This window comes from Anomaloglossus baeobatrachus, chromosome 2 (assembly GCF_048569485.1).
Source record: "Anomaloglossus baeobatrachus isolate aAnoBae1 chromosome 2, aAnoBae1.hap1, whole genome shotgun sequence".
In the NCBI taxonomy this organism is placed as follows: domain Eukaryota; kingdom Metazoa; phylum Chordata; class Amphibia; order Anura; family Aromobatidae; genus Anomaloglossus; species Anomaloglossus baeobatrachus.
This window is the reverse complement of record NC_134354.1, coordinates 190225778-190244850: the sequence shown is the minus strand read 5'-3', so window position 1 is coordinate 190244850 and position 19073 is coordinate 190225778. Positions and strand designations below refer to the sequence as shown.

Below are 19073 nucleotides of genomic sequence, written 5' to 3'. Positions count from 1 at the left end.
TAGTTGTGAGCTGCTCAAAATAGAACTTGAGAATACACCTTTAAAAGTGATGTTCAGGAATGTCATTACAGGCTCTATTTTTGTCATCCAGAAACAGTGCCTTGTCTACGTATGGGCTGTGAATGGTACTTCAACCTACAATCAACTACTTGAACTAAGCTGAAATACCAAACAGAGTCCATGAACAGTTGCGGTGCTGTTTCTGATCATAAAGTTGACCTTCTTTTCTTATAGACAGCTGTATATAGTATGTGAACGTTTCTCTCCTTTTTACATATAATATGCAGAACTTACAGATTTTAAGGCAGAGAAGAATCGAGGTGGCAAGCTTTCTCCAAAAAACACAATATCTGAAAGGAAGCATCCAGAAACATTAAACAATGCTCTTATAAACCCAAAGTTTGCTTCTATATTTTTTATTGGAAACATTTTAGTGTCATATCGAGTCAAGTCTACAGAAGCGATCGAATGTGAAGACCACCCAAATAATGCAATAGTGAATTTTCATGTTAGGCATACTTGTGTATTTTATTCTTTTCAAGGACATTCCTTTAAAATTTACCGCCTCTTTAAAAGGCATTATCCCCTTTTGACCATTTTTAACACAGGGTCGATGTATAATATAAGAAACAAAGCTTTGCTTACCACCCCACCACCACAGATCCAGCACTTCCATTGTGTCGCTGCCTTGGTCACTGTTGATTGGCTGCAGTGGTAACGTCACATTGAGAACACTGCCTCCAAATCACTTTGCTCAATGGTGCTGATGATAGTGGTTGACACAAGGTGCAGAACTCAGTGATTGCCTGTAGTGCTGATGATGTCACATCACTGCTAAAGCCATTCAACATAAACTGGGGCAGTGTCACAGTATGATAGAAAGTGGGTGACTGGAAGGGAGCCCCTGTGCTGGCCCTCAGACTAAGCATACCCTAGGCTATCCCTCAACCCAGGAGGTACAAATGAAGGTAGTGAAGTCTGAGCCCCCAGTGTCTCCCTATCTTCTGTTCTTGGCCCTGATGGTAAGACCCCCTCCACAACCCACCACTCAAGGGGATGGGCCACGACAGAAGTAAAAAACCCCACTAACAAATACCAACAGGGGTAACAACAAAACACACGAACCCCTAAAACCAACACCAGGGACTACAAAAGGTGTACAGGGAGGGGTAACAGGAAAGGAGAATGTAACAAAACCGAATACTTTCACACACCAAAGCAGCAGACATCAGCAGAAACAACCTCCTCACAGCTCCAGGCCTTGCTCCAGACTGAACTGAATAACCAGCACCCTCTGTAGGGAGCAGAGGGAATTTATCCAGAACGGAAGACGTTATAAGGGAAAACACCTGGACAGAGTTAATGAGCTTGCTGCTGGCAAGGAGAACTGACATTAACCCCGTGACTGCGAAAAGAAAAGCACACAAGTTCTCAGATAATAAAAGGACTCCAGCCCTGAGCCTGTCACTAATCTCCCAAAGAGACGATCGTGACAGGCAGTGGCATAGTGGCAGCAGTGGACCTGGGGAGAGTAAGTATATATTAGTTTCTTATTTGATACATCACTGAACCTTTAGAAAAAAATAGTTGAAGGGAACAACCTTTTTAAAAAGTTTAGTGATAACATATTAGTCCCTGGGGTTCAAATTGCTGGGAAGCACACCGACTCCAAGAAATGGGCTCTGCAGAGCCCTGTATGAATGGAACACAGCACCACTGCTCTAATCATTCCCTATCGGACTGCTGTGTATAGACTATTACAGGGCTCGGCAAATTTCTGACAGTCTCCTAGGACTGAATGAAGGAAAGTAGACATGACTGACCTTGGGCTCAGCTGCCGACCTCGCTCTTATTGTTTGTATTGATGAATTATGTGTTACTTTTTATTGCTTTGCGCATGTAAATTCTGAATTTTAAAGTGCTGCAGAATTATGTTGACGCTAGAAAAGAAGGGAATTTTGTACTTACCGTAAATTCCTTTTCTTCTAGCTCTTATTGGGAGACCCAGACAATTGACAATTGGGTGTATAGCTACTGCCTCCGGAGGTCACACAAAGTATTACACTAAAAAGTGTAAGGCCCCTCCCCTTCTGGCTATACACCCCCCGTGGGATCACGGGCTTACTCAGTTTTAGTGCCAAAGCAAGAAGGAGGAAAGCCAATAACTGGTTTAAACAAATTCACTCCGAATAACATCGGAGAACTGCAAACCGTTCAACATGAATAACATGTGTACCCGCAACAAACCAAGAATCCCGAAGGACAACAGGGCGGGTGCTGGGTCTCCCAATAAGAGCTAGAAGAAAAGGAATTTACGGTAAGTACAAAATTCCCTTCTTCTTCAGCGCTCTATTGGGAGACCCAGACAATTGGGACGTTCAAAAGCTGTCCCTGGGTGGGTAAATAAATACCTCTTGATAGGGCTGCAAGACAGCGCTCCCCTACGGGGAGGCCACTGCCGCCTGCAGTACTCTTCTACCTAGGCCGGCATCCGCCGAAGCATAGGTATGCACCTGATAATGTTTGGTGAAAATGTGCAGACTCGACCAGGTAGCTGCCTGGCACACCTGTTGAGCCGTAGCCTGGTGGCGTAATGCCCAGGACACACCCACGGCTCTGGTTGAATGGGCCTTCAGCCCTGATGGAACCGGAAGCTCAGCAGAACGGTAGGCTTCAAGAATTGGTTCTTTGAGCCATCGAGCCATGTTGGCTTTAGAAGCCTGCAATCCCTTGCGCGTACCAGCGACAAGGACAAACAGTGCATCAGATCGGCGCATAGGCGCCGTGCGGGAAAAGTAGATTCTGAGTCCTCTGACCAGATCTAACAAATGTAAACCCGTTTCAAACCGGTGAGTCGGATGAGGACAAAATGAAGGTAATGATATATCCTGATTAAGCTGAAACGCGGATACTACCTTAGGGAGAAACTCCTGAATGGAGCGCAACACTACCTAGTCCTGGTGAAACACCAGGAAGGGAGCCTGATATGACAGAGCTGCCAGCTCATACACTCGCCGAAGAAACGTGATCGCCCTAGAAAAGCCACTTTCTGTGACAGGCGAGAAAGGGGAAACTCCCATCAGAGGCTCGAAAGGCGGCTTCTGGAGAGCAACGAGTACCTCGTTCAGATCCCATGGATCTAACGGCCGCTCGTACGGGGGCACAATATGACACTCCCTGTAGCCACGTGCGCACCTTAGGAAGACGTGCTAGACGCTTCTGAAACAACACGGATAGTGCCGAGACTTGCCCTTAAAGGGAGCCGAGCGACCAACCGTTTTCCCGACCAGAGTGCAGGAGGGCAGGCAAAGTAGGCAAAGCCGATGGCCAGGGATACACTCCCTGAGCAAAACACCAAGATAAGAATATCTTCCACGAGTTGTGGAATATCTTGGCAAACCGCGGCTGGCGAGCCCGTCTCATTGTGACCCTGACGTAATGCTCACAGTCGACTGACGGTGAGATGCCACAGATCTCGGTACCACAACCTCCTCGGCCAGTCTGGGGCGACGAGAATAGTGCGGCAGCAATCGGAAGCTGGAACTGCGACCAATCTTGAGCCAAGGCGCCTGTCGCCAGAGCTCCCGCCATGAAAATCGAGACCTTGTAGTTGCCGAGACGCCATGATGTCGACGTCCGTCCTCATCCCGCGGCTACCGATTTCTTGAAGCCAAACGGGAGCAGGTCCCATTCCCCTGCGTCCACGTCCTCGCGACTGAGGAAGACTTGCTTCCTAGTGTTGTACGTCCGGAATGTGTACGCCACCGCTGTGGATAGTCCGACTGAATTCGGTTCTGATTGCATTCCAGCCACTGCAGGAAAGCTTGCAGTGCAAGATACACTGCCCAGAGCTCTAGACCACTGAGTTGAAGAGTGGACTCCTCTGAAGACGGTCTTTGACCGTCTGTGAAAGGGGGACGTTACTGTGTAGGAACATCGACTTCCTTCCCCTTAGCGAAGAATCTTCTAATGATGCGGACGCAGATGAAACTGCGTGAAAAGGCTCGCCTCTGGATGAGGCGCCTCCTTGAAGGAGAGACTGCACCCTCGTCTGTAGTGAACGCTGTTTGTCCAGCGGAATTCACTATCACTGAGAGAGTGTGAAAACTCTATGCCAAGATATGCCAGCGATTGGGTTCAACTTAGAAGAAGTCAAAGACCTCCCCGAAACTCTGGGAAGGGTCCAGCGCCATGTTCAGGTTGTGTTGGCATGCTTCTAAAAGAGAGTGCCTTGACAAGTAGATTGTCCAAGAAAGGGATCACAGAGTGACCGTAAGAGCGCGGGACTGCTCCCACTGCTGCCATGAACTTGGTGAAAAACCCGTGGGGCTGTCGCCAGCCGAAGGGTAGGGCTACAAAACGAAATATGCCCGTAGCCAACGCCGGTGCCTTGGAGCAATCGGCACGTGGAGATAAGCATCCTAATGTCTATGGATGTTAGGAAAAACTCTTTGAGACAGTGAGGCAATGACGGAGCGGAGTGATTCCCTCCGGAACCGCCTGGTTGTCACGTGCTTGTTAAGCAGTTTAAATTCCAGAACGGGACGGAAGGAGCCGTCCTATCTTGGCACCACGACCAGGTCGAAGCAAAAGGCGTAACTGGTTCCTGAAGAGGAACAGGGATTACCACTCGTCCTGCCTGCAGAAGAGCCTCGGCTCGGTCGGAGAGGTAGTTTGAGACAAACTGACTCTCTCTCACCGGCCTTTGACCTGTGGTAGGTAAATGTCGCTAAAGCGGGGGAGTCTGCTCCCCGCGGTTGCGGAGTGAGAAGGCTGAAAATTATGAGAAAAAAACGCTTTGGTAGCGATTCCTCCGGCTGCCTTCCCCGGGCGTACTTGAGCCTGCTAGGAATCTATGCCCTTCTGGGCCTTTTGAGTCGTTTTGGACAGTTGAATGAATTCATTCAACCCTTACCAACAGACTATCACTAGATAAAGGCAACCTGGTTAAGCACTTTGTTGGAAGAAGCATCTGATCCAATCTGTTAACCACTAGGCTCTGCGTAAAAAATACGGAGATGGCCGATGCCACCGCCGTCCGGCTCGTAGAGTCTCGGACAGCCTTAACAGCATGGTTCGCCATGCGGCGATTGCGAGATTACAGACGCTGCTGAGACCGAGATGTACCGGTGACAGCGTCCCTCTGCGCAACACTATCTGAAATAGCTTGGAGTGCCTTCACGGCTGCGACTGCCGGAGCAACCGACCTGCCGATAGCTTCATAGACAGATTGCGGCCAGAACCTATCTATCTGTCAATGGCATTTTGACGTGAAGCCCCATCCACCACTACAACTATAGATCCAGCTGCAAGCCTGGAGATCGGGAGATCCACATTTGGACCTGGGCTAGCGCTTGTCCAATCAGGGAGGAGAGTGTCTCATTAATACGGTCGGAGAACGCTTATCGTGAAAAGCGTTGCGTTTCTGGACTGCATCTCTAGGATCAGAGGGCCAGACGAGTACGCAATTGCTTGCGATATTAGAAAAGAGATCTCCCCTGCTGTGAAGCTGACTCTTTCACTGATGGAGTCGAGGGCTATTCCCAGCGAGCCTGCTTAGGCCCTCTTGAACTGACGTCCGTGTCGGAGCCTGCCCCCTGGGACGCGTGAAAACCACCCTGGAGCCTTGAGCTGCTCCTCAAATCATGGTGGCCAGGGGCATTGCAACTATATTGCCCAAGGTCTGCGTGGGCTGCCAGACTGTAAGATGTCAGCCATAGTCACAGCCAATATAACAGCGGAAAGAAACTGCAATTTCGTCCCTGTCTCTGGACAGGAAGCACAGGTGGTTCTTTTAACCACATATAGCCGAAAACCCCGGTCAAGCAATTGCCCGCACTGGGGTCCTAGACTCGTATTACATGCAGTACAAGCAACATATAAAGTCCTCATTGGCCTTTTCTTTTTCTGCTGTTGTTGTCTAGCTATCTAAGTGCATAGCCTAGGATAGCGACCGTACAGTAAATAATCATACAAGCATGAAGTACAAATAAACACTTCAGCTCATGTAGTACACGCAGCATTGAAAACTTGTGGCTTGGCACATTAGCTCTTCTGCTGCTGTTGTCTATTTATCCAGGAGCTTGAGACAAGGATAGCGACATACAGTGAATGTATAGCATTCAAGCACGAAGTACAAGTAAACACTTCAGCACCTGTAGTACCCGCAGCATTGAAAACTTGTGGCTTGGCACATTAGCTCTTCTGCTGCTATTGTCTATATATCTAGGAGTATGAGACAAGGATAGCGACATACAGTGAATGTATAGCATACAAGCCTGAAGTACAAGTAAACACTTCAGCACATGTAGTACACGCAGCATTGAAACTTGTGGCTTAGCACATTAGGCCTTCTGCTGCTATTGTCTATATATCTAGGAGTATGAGACAAGGATAGCGACATACAGTGAATGTATCGCATACAAACATGACAGTAAACACTGCCAGCACATGCAAATGCAGCAGCCTTGCAAGCTGGTGCCTTGGCACCACTGCACTACTGCTGCTGTTGTCTAGTTAACTAGGAGCATGAGGCAAGGATAGCGACATACAGGAAATGTATAGCAGACAAGCATGACAGAAAAACACTGCAGTACAAGCAAATCAAGCAGCATTGAGAGCCCGTGCCTTGGCAGCCTTGCCTTACTGCTGCTATTGTCTGTTTAACTAGGTGCATTAGCCAAGAAAAACGACAAATAGTGCATGTATAGCATGACAATAAACCCAATTGCAGCACCTGCAAACGAAGCGGCAATGAAAGCTTGTGCCTTGGCACTTTGCTGTTGCCAAATCTGCCAACAAACACTGCAGACTAATCATTGAACACTTGTCTAGCCATCTAGGAGAGTATGCCCAGAATAGCGACAGTACAGTGCTGCATCGCATATCCGCACACAGTTCAAAAGCCCACTTCAGTATTAGTGGGACCAGTACTGCCTATCGCCCGCCCAGCGCGAGTATGAGGTCGCTCAAAAACCTGTGCCTGGTTCCGTTCTCCCAGAGTGGAAACCATAATGGCTGCCGGCTTCTCTTCCACGTCCTGTGCAGAGGGGCGGGCCGTGGGCGAGCCCCAGCCAAGAGCGGGAACCCGGCATCTCACTGTGTTCAGTGAGAGGGGGCTGGAGAATGCAAAGCAGACTCCAGCTCCCTGCGCTGAGATCTGTACAGCGTCCCGCCCCTCCTCTGACTGGCAGGGCTGGGGGCGGGAACGAAGCGGTGCCAGGCCTCAGAAGCCGGGGACTAAAGTTACAGGCGCCCCCGCCGTAAAAGCGCGGTCGGCGCCAAGTCCCCGGCGCACTACAAGTCACATCAGCGCCGCCGCCGTATGAGCGGTCGGCGCAAGTTCCTAAACATGACCCGTCGCTCAGCCATGGCTGCAGCAACATAAGCCCATCACTAATGTCCCCGGCGCACTATAACGCCCAGCAAGCCCGGAGCGTGCTGTGCTTGCCGGAGACACCGAGTACCTGACCGATGCAGGGCCTTGTCCCTGATAGTACTCGTGCTCCACATCCATCAGGTTCTTCTGGGTCTGTGGATGGAGCCCGGCCTCAGGGCTTGGAGGCCGACAGATCCCACTTCCACAGGGCCCTCCAAGGGGATGTGGAAGGAAAACAGCATGTGGGGCTCCGGCCTCTGTACCAGCAATAGGTACCTCAACCTTGCAACACCATCTGGTGAGAAGGGAGCATGCTGGGGACACTATATGTGTCCTCTTTTCTTCCATCCGAGATAGTCAGCAGCTACTGCAGACTATACAATGTGGAGCTATGCGTGGATGTATGACCTCCTTCGCACACAAAGCTAAAACTGAGTAAGCCCGTGATCCCACGGGGGGTGTATAGCCAGAAGGGGAGGGGCCTTACACTTTTTAGTGTAATACTTTGTGTGACCTCCGGAGGCAGTAGCTATACACCCAATTGTCAATTGTCTGGGTCTCCCAATAGAGCGCTGAAGAAATAAAATTATTATTAAATCCTATTTAAGTGAATGGGATAGACGAAGCGGTACCCCACCGTTCTCACATTGATGACCGATGCTACAGACAACCCCTTGAAAAAGGTAAATAACGCCCTTAACAATTGAGAACCTGAAAAAAGTCTTACCTGGTTTAACCAAGCTATTGCACTTATCACATTTTGGGATCAGATCAGAGAAGATTTTTTCTGAAAAGAAACATCGAAATTAAGTTAAATAGAGTGTATATACCGTATGTAACTATTGTACAAAAAAAAAAATTGTTTGCAGGCGGCCAAAGAAAACCCCCAACTCTTACATAAAACTCTTTAAATTAGTGTTATCAGCTATTGTAAAGAAAGAAACATGAAAATACATAACTGTGAGCTATTGAGTTACAGCAACTTGATAACTTTTGGTTGGAGGCAGAAAGTTCCATCAAAATGATAGGGCAACATGGGCATCACATACACCAGACCTAATCCATAATTCTTTGGCGTAACGTGCCAAATTTATCACGAAACATACACCTATAAGACTTTGTTCTTAAGGCACTTTGCCCTACTCACATAGTGCTCTCATTGTCAGCAGAATGCACCTACTTGAAGCGGGCATCAAAGTCAACCACGTGTTTGTGCCCACCTGGGCGGATAATGCTGAAAATTTTGTATAACAGAAGAATAGGTCTCATTTGGCATCATTCAGAGGCGCTGTGTGTGCCTGCACCTATGGTGTAAAAATAAATTAAAAAAAATTGGCGTAGGGTCCCCCCATATTAAGATACCCAGCACAGATAAAGCATACGGCTACAGCCATGCGCTTAGCTTGGCTGTGATTAAAAATAAGAGGAACCGCATGTGGCTTTTTTAACTTATTTAAATAACTAATGTTAAAAAACAGCGCACGGCCATCCTCCCTTCCCTATTTTTTATTCCCAGCCATGATAAATCCCACAGCTGGGGGTGGTATTCTCAGGCTGGGAAGACCCATGCTTATTGCCTAACACACCCCAAGCCTAAGGCAGCAGCCTGCAGCCGCCCAGGATTGTCGCATCCATTTACCTGGCTCATCCCGATTGCCCTGGTGCGTTGGCAGTCAGAGTAATAGCTTGTTAACAGCTCACAGCTGCCAATAATCTCTAGATTAGTAATGGGAGGAATCAATGACACCTCCTCATAAACTAATCTGTAAGTGAAAATAAATTAATAACACTGAAAAAAATCCTTTATTTGAAATAAAATAAAACAAATCATCTTTTACCACTTTATTAACCCCCAACACACCCAGGTCTGATGTAATCCACACGAGGTCCCATGACAATGCCAGCTCTGCAACATCTGAAGTGACAGCGTGTGGGCATAGGATATGACCACCCACTGTGAGCAGCATGATGAGCTGTGACTTCACTCAGGTTATCTGCAGTCACAGATGGAGGTTCCCACGGTCCTCCACCTGTAACCACAAATAACCTGAGTGACTTCACAGCTCATCGCTGCGGCAAAGTCATTCTTTGCCTGAAGCCCACTGCAGGCAGTCACGTTCTGTGCTTGCGCGCTGTCACTTCAGATATAGCAGAGCTGGAATCATCGTGGGACCTCATGTGGATTACGTCGGACCTGAGTGTTTTTGGGGTTAATAAAGGAGTGAAAGAGGGTTTTTTTGTATTTTATTAGAAATAAACAAAAACACCAAAAAAATCCTTTATTTCTTTTCACTTACCGATTAGTAATTGGGGGTTCTCACAGACACCTCCTAATACTAATCTAGGGCTTAGTGGCAGCTGTGTGCTGTTGTGAACCTCATTACCTCGATTGCCAACGCACCAGGGCAATCGGGATGAGCTGGGTAAAGTTCCAGGATTGATGCATCTAATGCATGTGCATGCAACAATCCTGGGCAGCTGCAGGTTGCTATTTTTAGGCTGGGTATGGCAACAAGCATGGATCTCCACAGCCTGAGAATACCAGCCCCCAGCTGTTGGCTTCATCATAACCGGGTATCAAAATTGGGAGGGACTCTACACCGTTTTTTTAAATTATGTATTTAAATAATTAAAAAAAAAGCCACATGCGATCCCTCTTATTTTGATACACAGCCAACATAATCACACGGCTGGTGGCTGCAGGCTGTAGCCGTATGCTTTATTTGTGCTGAGTATTATAATATGTGGAAACCCTATGCTAATTTTATTTATTTTACACCAATAGAGATGCACACGCAGCATCTCCAACTGAAAGCATGTTATAAAAACTGAAAAGACAAAGAAGGGGGGCGCAAATGGTGTCTTGTCCTGGGGTGCCAAAAGGAATTTAATAGGTGCACTAACCTGTTATGGTTGTGTTAAAGACACAACCACTAAAACCACATATTAAGGATGGCTGCTACAGAACCCATGAAGATGCACATTATTCATTTTTATCTTGAAAAAGGAGTCATACAGCTCCAAAACGCATAGAACAATAAAATAAGATGTTTTAATCTCCATTGATCCTCAGTAATCTTCTTCTGGCAATTAACCATTTCTTCCATCTACTTCATCTGACTGAAAGCAGTCAGACACACTGTCACGTAGTGTGACTTTTGGGGAGGTGTATTTTACAGCTTTATAAGCCTTGATTTCAGGGATAATGTGCGTTTTTAGCCAATTCTGTCTTTTAAGTGTTTTTAATCATGTGACTTTAATTGTTTGTCCAACTTTATTTAATAAACTTTGTATATTCATAATCAATCATTCTCTTGGGTGATTGATTCCTTTGTTTGGCATATTCTTTTCTTCTTCCCATTATCAAAGCCTTTGTCAGTGTGCCTAATATGATTCCCTTGGGTGGTCAGTGCCCTCCGTTCTTTATATAGTCACACAGGGTGGGGGCGCATCTGACTGCAACCTATGAGAGATGTGGGGGAAGTAGTAGTGCATTTGCATGAGGGATAATGAGCGGCCCTCAAAGTAGTGTTACAGCCATGTGGGAACCTTGGTAAGTATAATGTGCTTGCTCCAATCCCCCTATCCCTTCTACAACCATTTTAAAGCGCAGGATTCTGGTCTCCATAGAGTTATGTGGGGATCTGTGTCCAGCCAGATATCCGGGATCAATTCCAGGTCCGACCAGTGTTTTCTGTTGTTTTTATGTAAACCTGGTTGGATCCGTCGATCCCCGATATCTGCGAGTCCGCCCATCCCTACCCATGACATGAAACATGACCGAGGACTGTGCTTTATGGAAAATATAATAGAGAAAAAGGAGGAGTGGGCACTACCATAATAGAGGGATCCGCTCACCACATTCACCATAGTAGCCATATACAAACAAGCAAGAAACAATTGGAGCATATATCAGGTCAGGTTATATAAATGTTAATAAGTATAAATACAGGTATTGAATACATAAAAGTATAAAATATGTTCACCAGTAACGAATTTAGATATCATACAGGAACCCACATACACAGAGCTACAATAATGGCTACAATAAGGGATATAATGAGAGCCAAACTAGAAATACTTCTGTAGGGAAACATAGGCAAGATATCAAATAAAGTACCGTATTTTTCGTTTTATAAGACACACTGGATTACAAGACGCACCCCAAATTTAGAGAGAAAAAAAGGTAAAAAAAAAAATAAATAAAGATGGGGTCCGTCTTGTAATCCGGTGTTGTCTTACCAGAGGGGGGCAACAGTGGTGGTGAAGCGGGGTCACAGGAGGCACCGCGGCGGGTTAGTGGCGTCAGCTGCAGCGGGTCTGTGGCGGCGGTAGTCAGTGGCGGCGGTAGTCAGTGGCGGCAGGCGCAACGGCGGTCAGTGGCGGCGGCGGGTGAGTGGTGGAGCAGGCTGGTGCAGCGAGTGTCCCAGTGTGTCCGCAGTCACGGTTCAAATGATGGCGTCTGGAGTGGCACATGCGCAGATGAAGCGCTCATCCAAGGGCTCCATCTGCGCACGCGCTGACTCCCGCAGCGGCGCGTGCACAGATGGAGTTCTCATCCAAGAACTCCATCTGTACACGCGCTGACTCCTGGCGCCATCATTTGAAACTGGGACCGCGGACACACTGGGACACCTGCCACACAGCCACCCACCTGCATGCACAGAGTGGCAGCCAGCAGGCCGCCCCCGCCCGCCCGCACAGAGAGGCAGCTGGCACCGATAGGTATTCTTGCTGCAGCCACAGGCACCCGGCTGCCGCACAGACAGCCCCCTGGTAAGCTATATTCGGATTTTAAGACACACCCCTCATTTTCCTCACAAATTTTTTGGGGGAAAATTGCGTCTTATAATCTGAAAATACGGTAAGTATGTGAAAGAAAGAGTAAGTAATGGGAGAAAAAGTTATACCAACCAAGGCATATTTCTGTACAGAAACAAGGTCCCGAAGGGCAACTCCGGTAGAAGTGGGGAGTACCTGTAAAAGGACCCCACGCGCATCGCCCACACTTAGCAAGCTTCCTCAGGGGTGAAATACTTTATGTATTGTCACATTTTAAGATCCATACCATGAAACATGTCTGAGGACTTATTGTGGTTTATGGAGAACATAGGAAATACATTGAGTAATTGATAGAATACCTTTCATCCAGGAAAGTGGATACTCTGCTCTACATAATGTCCCAATACAATGGGAGGTGTGGAACGTTCCATGAGCCTCGATTAAGTCATCAGAAGACAGGCCGGCCACTCTCTCCAAAGTATCGATGTTCTGTGCAGAGAGGAAACAATTATTGGGTCCTTGAAGTCACACGTCTATACTGACCGGAGCGTGGTAGCGGCAGTGAGAATACCTGAGTGTAACAGCGGAGAAGCATACCCTTTTCTTTCATTAGTCGCATGAAATAATGGCAAATAGTTGGCTGAAAGAGAAGAAAAACATGTTAGTGAAAGCCGTAAGGTAAATGAAGAGGTACTTTTACTAATGGGGCGAGGATAAGATAATGAGACATCGATGTGCAGAAGAGATGATACATATCATGGACTCTATGGGTAGAGAAAACCCAGGGCATCCAGAGTGTCCGTAAAGTTATATATATACACATATATATATATATATATATATATATATATATATATATATATATATATATATATATATATATATATATTTGCCTTATTCTGTCTGTCTGTCATGCTTCAAAATTGTGTCCTTATGGTGACACAAAGCTGATTGGCCGCTGGGCTCGCCATGGCCCCGCCCCCCCCACGGATTGGCCTCTCGCCCCGGCTCTCTGCAGGCCCCGTCCCCCTCACGCAATCCACGCTCGCTCTTGCCCAACTGACACGTAGCTCCGACTCCCAGGTGAGTACACACACACACACATCAGATCACACTCACTCTCACACACACCTCACACATCACATCCACACACTCACAACATCCTGGGATATCGCTTGCTTCTACACCGGCTCCGTCACGATCCCAGCAGCGCCAGACATAACCTTGCGATGCTGGGATCTTCACGGAGCCCGTGAACGCTGTTAACCATTATACACATCGGGTAACTAAGGTCCCTTGGTTACCCGACGTGTATCATAGTTAACAGTGTACACCGGCTCACACTCACTCTCACACACACCTCACACATACATCACATCGCATCCACACACTCACAGCATCCGGCGATATCGCTTGCTTCTCGGCCTCGATACTGTGCTGTTGTGACCTTCCAGGACCTGTCGGAGGATCACATGGCCAGAAGCATGTGGTATCTCCGGATGTTGTGAGTATGAGCGCGTATGTGCAATATCGTCAATGTGTGTGTGCGTGAGTGTATGCGATCGATTGTGTGTGGGTGTGTGTGAGTGTATGCGATCGGGTGTGTGAGTGTCGGCAGAGGAGCATGGCGTGCTGGAGGAGGCTGGGAGGAGAGAGGCTGATCCTGGGGAAGGCTGGGATGGAGAGGCTGATGCTGGGGACAGAGAGGCTGATGCTGGGGACAGAGAGGCTGATGCTGGGGACAGAGAGGCTGATGCTGGGGACAGAGAGGCTGATGCTGCGGGGAGAGAGGCTGATGCTGCGGGGAGAGAGGCTGATGCTGCGGGGAGAGAGGCTGATGCTGCGGGGAGAGAGGCTGATGCTGCGGGGAGAGAGGCTGATGCTGCGGGGAGAGAGGCTGATGCTGCGGGGAGAGAGGCTGATGCTGCGGGGAGAGAGGCTGATGCTGCGGGGAGAGAGGCTGATGCTGCGGGGAGAGAGGCTGATGCTGCGGGGAGAGAGGCTGATGCTGCGGGGAGAGAGGCTGATGCTGCGGGGAGAGAGGCTGATGCTGCGGGCAGAGAGGCTGATGCTGGCGCAGCATGGCGGATGGAGCACGTTTGGGAGTGCGCAGCATGGCGGATGGAGCACGTTTGGGAGTGCGCAGCATGGCGGATGGAGCACGTTTGGGAGTGCGCAGCATGGCGGATGGAGCACGTTTGGGAGTGCGCAGCATGGCGGATGGAGCACGTTTGGGAGTGCGCAGCATGGCGGATGGAGCACGTTTGGGAGTGCGCAGCATGGCGGATGGAGCACGTTTGGGAGTGCGCAGCATGGGGGATGCAGCACGATGGGGAGTGAGGAGTATGGCGGATGGACCACGTTTGGGAGTGCGCAGCATGGCGGATGGAGCACGTTTGGGAGTGCGCAGCATGGGAGATGGAGCACGATGGGGGGTGCGCAGCATAGGGGATGGAGCACGATGGGGAGTGCGCTGCATGGGGGATGGAGCACAATGGGGAGTGCGGAGTATGGCGGATGGAGCACGTTTGGGAGTGCGTAGCATGGGGGATGCAGCACGTTGGGGAGTGCGGAGTATGGCGGATGGAGCACGTTTGGGAGTGCGCAGCATGGGAGATGGAGCACGATGGGGGGTGCGCAGCATAGGGGATGGAGCACGATGGGGAGTGCACACCTCCCCCCAACACACACACACGCGCGCACTGCACAACACACCACACACACACACACACACACACACACACTGGGAACCACAAACAACTGCCCTACACAGACACCCACACACAGACAACGCTGCACACACAAATATACGCACTGTGAGACTGTGACCGGGGTTATCTATGACGGCCGGTATGTCTTGCCCCGGTTGTGCTCCCTCCATGATAGAAAGTAACTCCACTACAGGGTTAATGCTGTTTCACTACAGGCTTAAGGAAGGGTTAAAAGGAAACAGGAACGAGGGCAGGTGTGCCGGGTGTGAGGGAGTGAACAGAACTCCCTGAGCTCTCTGCTGGAGAGGCACATGTATATTGTTGTGGACTTTTGTTTTGGACATTAAACCGTGTGCTGTGAACCTTAATGCCTGGATCCCGTGTCTTCTGCTGCGCAGCCGACCACGCTACCTCACATATGGTGGAGAATGCGGGCATGCCAGCCCGGTGAGGTGTAGCATCCTTCCCTGGTGACCCGGTAGCACATGTCCTGGATTCGAGCGGCTATACTACAGCCAAAATCCGGTGACGCAATGGAGGACATACTAAAGCAGCTGGCTCAGGCTAATGAACAGCAGCAACAGACCAATGCACACCTGCTCCGGGCGTTGGAACGTCAGCAGCAATGTTTGCAAGTGCAGGACAAAAGGCACCAAGAACAGCTAGTTCAGACCAATGCACGTCAGCAGCAAGCCTTGCAATTGCAGGAACAAAGACATCAAGAACAGATGGTTCTCCTGGCCAAGTCGATCCGTGCCAGACCGGCAGCAACAACCCTGGGACCGGATGACGACGGCAGCGTCCGGAAAGCGGTGAGACAAGCGTTGCAAAAGATGACCCCGGGGGATGATGTGGAAGCGTTCCTGGCGGTGTTTGAGCGGGTGGCCGAGCGGGAAAAGCTGCCGACCCCCCAGTGGGCTGAGGTATTGTCGGGGGAACCCCAAAAAGCGTACCTGGACCTCTGTACCGAGGACGCCATTGACTATGTGACCCTGAAAGCCGAAATACTGGCTCGGTTGGGGGTGAATACCTATGTACGGGCTCAGCGGATAAATCAGTGGTTCTATGAGGACGCCAAACCCGTACGCTCCCAGGCCTATGACTTGTTGCATCTTGTAAAAAAGTGGTTGCAGCCTGACACTCTGAGCCCGGCGCAAATGGTGGAAAGGGTAGTAGTGGATCGTTTTGTGCGCACTTTACCCGTCACCGTTCAACGGTGGGTAGGACAGGGTGACCCGAGTACCCTGGACCAATTAGTGTCCCTGGTAGAGCGGCATGTGGCTACGCAGGACTTGATACAGGAGACACAGACTTTGCGTACCGCCCGTCGGTCCGCCCCCTCCAAGCCTAGGGCCAAGGACCCACCGCTGACAACGGTGCAGGAGTCCCCTACCGTCCCGTCTGAAGCCGCGGCCGCCATTCCTGAGGTCCGGAAGGTTCTGTACCCTAAACGACAACCCGTCAAGGGGGTTTCCGTCCCCATTAGATGTTGGCGGTGCCAGCGGGTGGGACATATGGAAGCCCAGTGTCCACTCACCACGGAGCCCATGGATTGTGGGGTTACCTGGCGGGGTTCAATGTATGCTCAGGTGGTGTGTACTGCTGACCTGGTCTCCCCAGAGACGGAGCCCCACTTGTGCCAAATACAGGTGAATGGATGTCCGGTTACAGGATTGTTGGATTCCGGAAGCTTAGTGACCCTTGTGCGATCCACCTTGAGGGCTAAAGTAAAGGCCACAGGACGTACCGTGGGGGTGGTTTGCATACATGGGGACCGCCGAGACTATCCCACGGGGATTGTCACCATCACAGCACCTTGCGGTCAGGTGCAACATGAGGTGGGACTTCTTAACACTCTTCCTTATGACGTGATCCTAGGAAGGGATCTGCCCTATTTTTGGACTTTATGGAGGGGACCCCCTAAGTCCCCTCAGATATTGGTCAGTCCGGGACCTGAGCCCTACAATCCTGAATCCGGGACGCCTGCCGTAGGGGTCACCATGATGGAGACAGAGTGTGAACCCAATAGGTCACCCCTAGAGGTATTGGCAGGAGAGGTTGAGATGGTCGAGCCCATCCCGGAGTTGGAGGCGTCCCCGGATACGTTTGGGACATCCCAACTCCAGGACCCTACGTTAATACATGCCCGGAGTCGGGTGACAGTAGTTGACGGGGTGGCACAGCTGCCCGGTGCCCAGGTAAGGTACCCCCATTTCGCTCTTAAGCAAGATTTACTCTACCGGGTAGATGAAATACGGGGCGTGGGGGTAGAACAGTTGGTGGTGCCCCAGCCGTATCGCCGGCGGGTCCTCGACTTGGCTCATAAACACCTGATGAGTGGCCACCTCGGGGTCAAGAAAACGCAGGAGCGAATATTGCAAAGGTTCTATTGGCCCGGGGTCTTTGAGGAGGTAAAACGGTTCTGCGAAACCTGCCCGGAGTGTCAGCTTACCGCACCCCTGACCCACTTTCGCAGTCCGTTGGTGCCGTTACCCATTATAGAAGTCCCTTTTGAACGGATAGGGATGGATCTGGTGGGGCCCCTCGTAAAGTCTGCTCGAGGGCACCAACATATCCTAGTGATCGTTGACTATGCCACCCGGTATCCAGAGGCGATACCTCTCAGACATATTGCGGCGAAGCTTAGAGCTCGGGAGTTGTTTGCTGTGTTCTGCCGGGTGGGGTTGCCCAAGGAGATCCTTACGGATCAGGGGACCCCATTCATGTCTAAAGTGACCAAAGAGCTATGCCGGCTACTCCAGATCAAGCAGTTGCGTACGTCTGTGTATCATCCTCAAACGGACGGTTTAGTCGAGCGTTTCAATAAAACCCTGAAAACCATGCTCAAAAGGGTGATTTGAAAAGACGGGAAAGACTGGGATATGATGCTTCCCTATTTGATGTTTGCCATACGAGAGGTGCCACAGGCATCCACGGGGTTTTCGCCTTTTGAATTGTTATACGGGCGACATCCCCGGGGATTGTTGGACCTGGCAAAGGAAACATGGGAGCAAGAGCCCACCCCCCATAAAAGTGTGATTGAACACATTTTGGGAATGCAGAACCGCATAAGCGTGGTCATGCCAATTGTGAAGGAGCATTTACAGGAGGCTCAGGCCGCACAAAGCGGCCGCTACAATAGACAAGCCACCGTGCGGACCTTTAAACCCGGGGATCGGGTGTTGGTATTAATCCCCACGGCGGAGAGTAAATTCCTGGCTCAGTGGCAAGGCCCCTACGAGATAAAGGAAAGAGTCGGGGTGGTTAACTATAAAGTATTGCAGCCCGGTAGGCGGAAACCTGAACAAATATACCATGTCAACCTATTAAAACCTTGGCAGGAACGGGAAAGCCTGATGGCTGTTTTTTCCCTACCTCCCTCCTCTTCGGGTCATTCACATCCGGCTCCAGCGACCTCCGGAGAGGACGAACCGGAAGTAAGGATTGGAGAAGCCCTCACCAAGCAACAGAGGCGAGAGGCCAGACGGTTGGTTCAGCAGAACCCCGATGTCTTCTCCGAGCTGCCCGGTAGGACCAGTCTGATACGACATGATATTGTCACCGAGCCCCACCTGAAGGTACGCCTGAAGTCATACCGGGTACCGGAGGCTCGACGACAAGCCATATCGGAGGAAGTAAAGACAATGTTACGCCTGGGGGTCATCGAAAAATCCCAGAGTGAATGGGCTAGTCCGATTGTCCTAATACCAAAACCCGATGGCTCCTTAAGGTTCTGCAATGACTTTAGGAGATTGAACGACATATCCAATTTCGATCTCTACCCCATGCCCCGAGTGGATGAGCTGATTGATAGGCTGGGACAGGCGCGATATTTTACCACGCTCGACCTGACCAAGGGGTACTGGCAGGTGCCACTGACGGAGTCCGCCAAGGAGAAAACCGCTTTTGTTACGCCAGAAGGTCTCTTCCACTATGTTGTCTTGCCTTTTGGGTTACATGGCGCTCCGGCCACGTTCCAGAGGTTGATGGACTTAGTGCTGGAACCCCACCAGGCGTATGCATCAGCGTACCTTGATGACATCATTATTTACAGCTCCGATTGGCAGACCCACTTGGAACAGGTACATGCGGTGGTGGACGCGCTTCGAACAGCCGGCTTGACAGCCAATCCCAAGAAATGTGCGTTGGGACTCACGGAAGCCCGCTACTTGGGCTACGTGATAGGCCAAGGAGTGATTAAG

General features: G+C 50.0%; 1 protein-coding gene across 2 annotated transcripts in view; it reads right to left on the bottom strand.

Annotated features, from left to right (window-relative positions):
• Positions 1-19073, bottom strand: part of SIRT2 (sirtuin 2) — an 89378-nt gene that overhangs the window by 36516 nt on the left and 33789 nt on the right. For both annotated transcript variants that reach the window (XM_075335557.1, XM_075335556.1), the window contains exons 8-11: positions 12732-12800; positions 12520-12649; positions 8106-8165; positions 295-350 (exon numbers count right to left, since the gene is read on the bottom strand). In XM_075335557.1, the coding sequence (XP_075191672.1) occupies positions 295-350; positions 8106-8165; positions 12520-12649; positions 12732-12800 (315 nt within the window). The remainder of the gene's footprint in view (positions 1-294; positions 351-8105; positions 8166-12519; positions 12650-12731; positions 12801-19073) is intronic.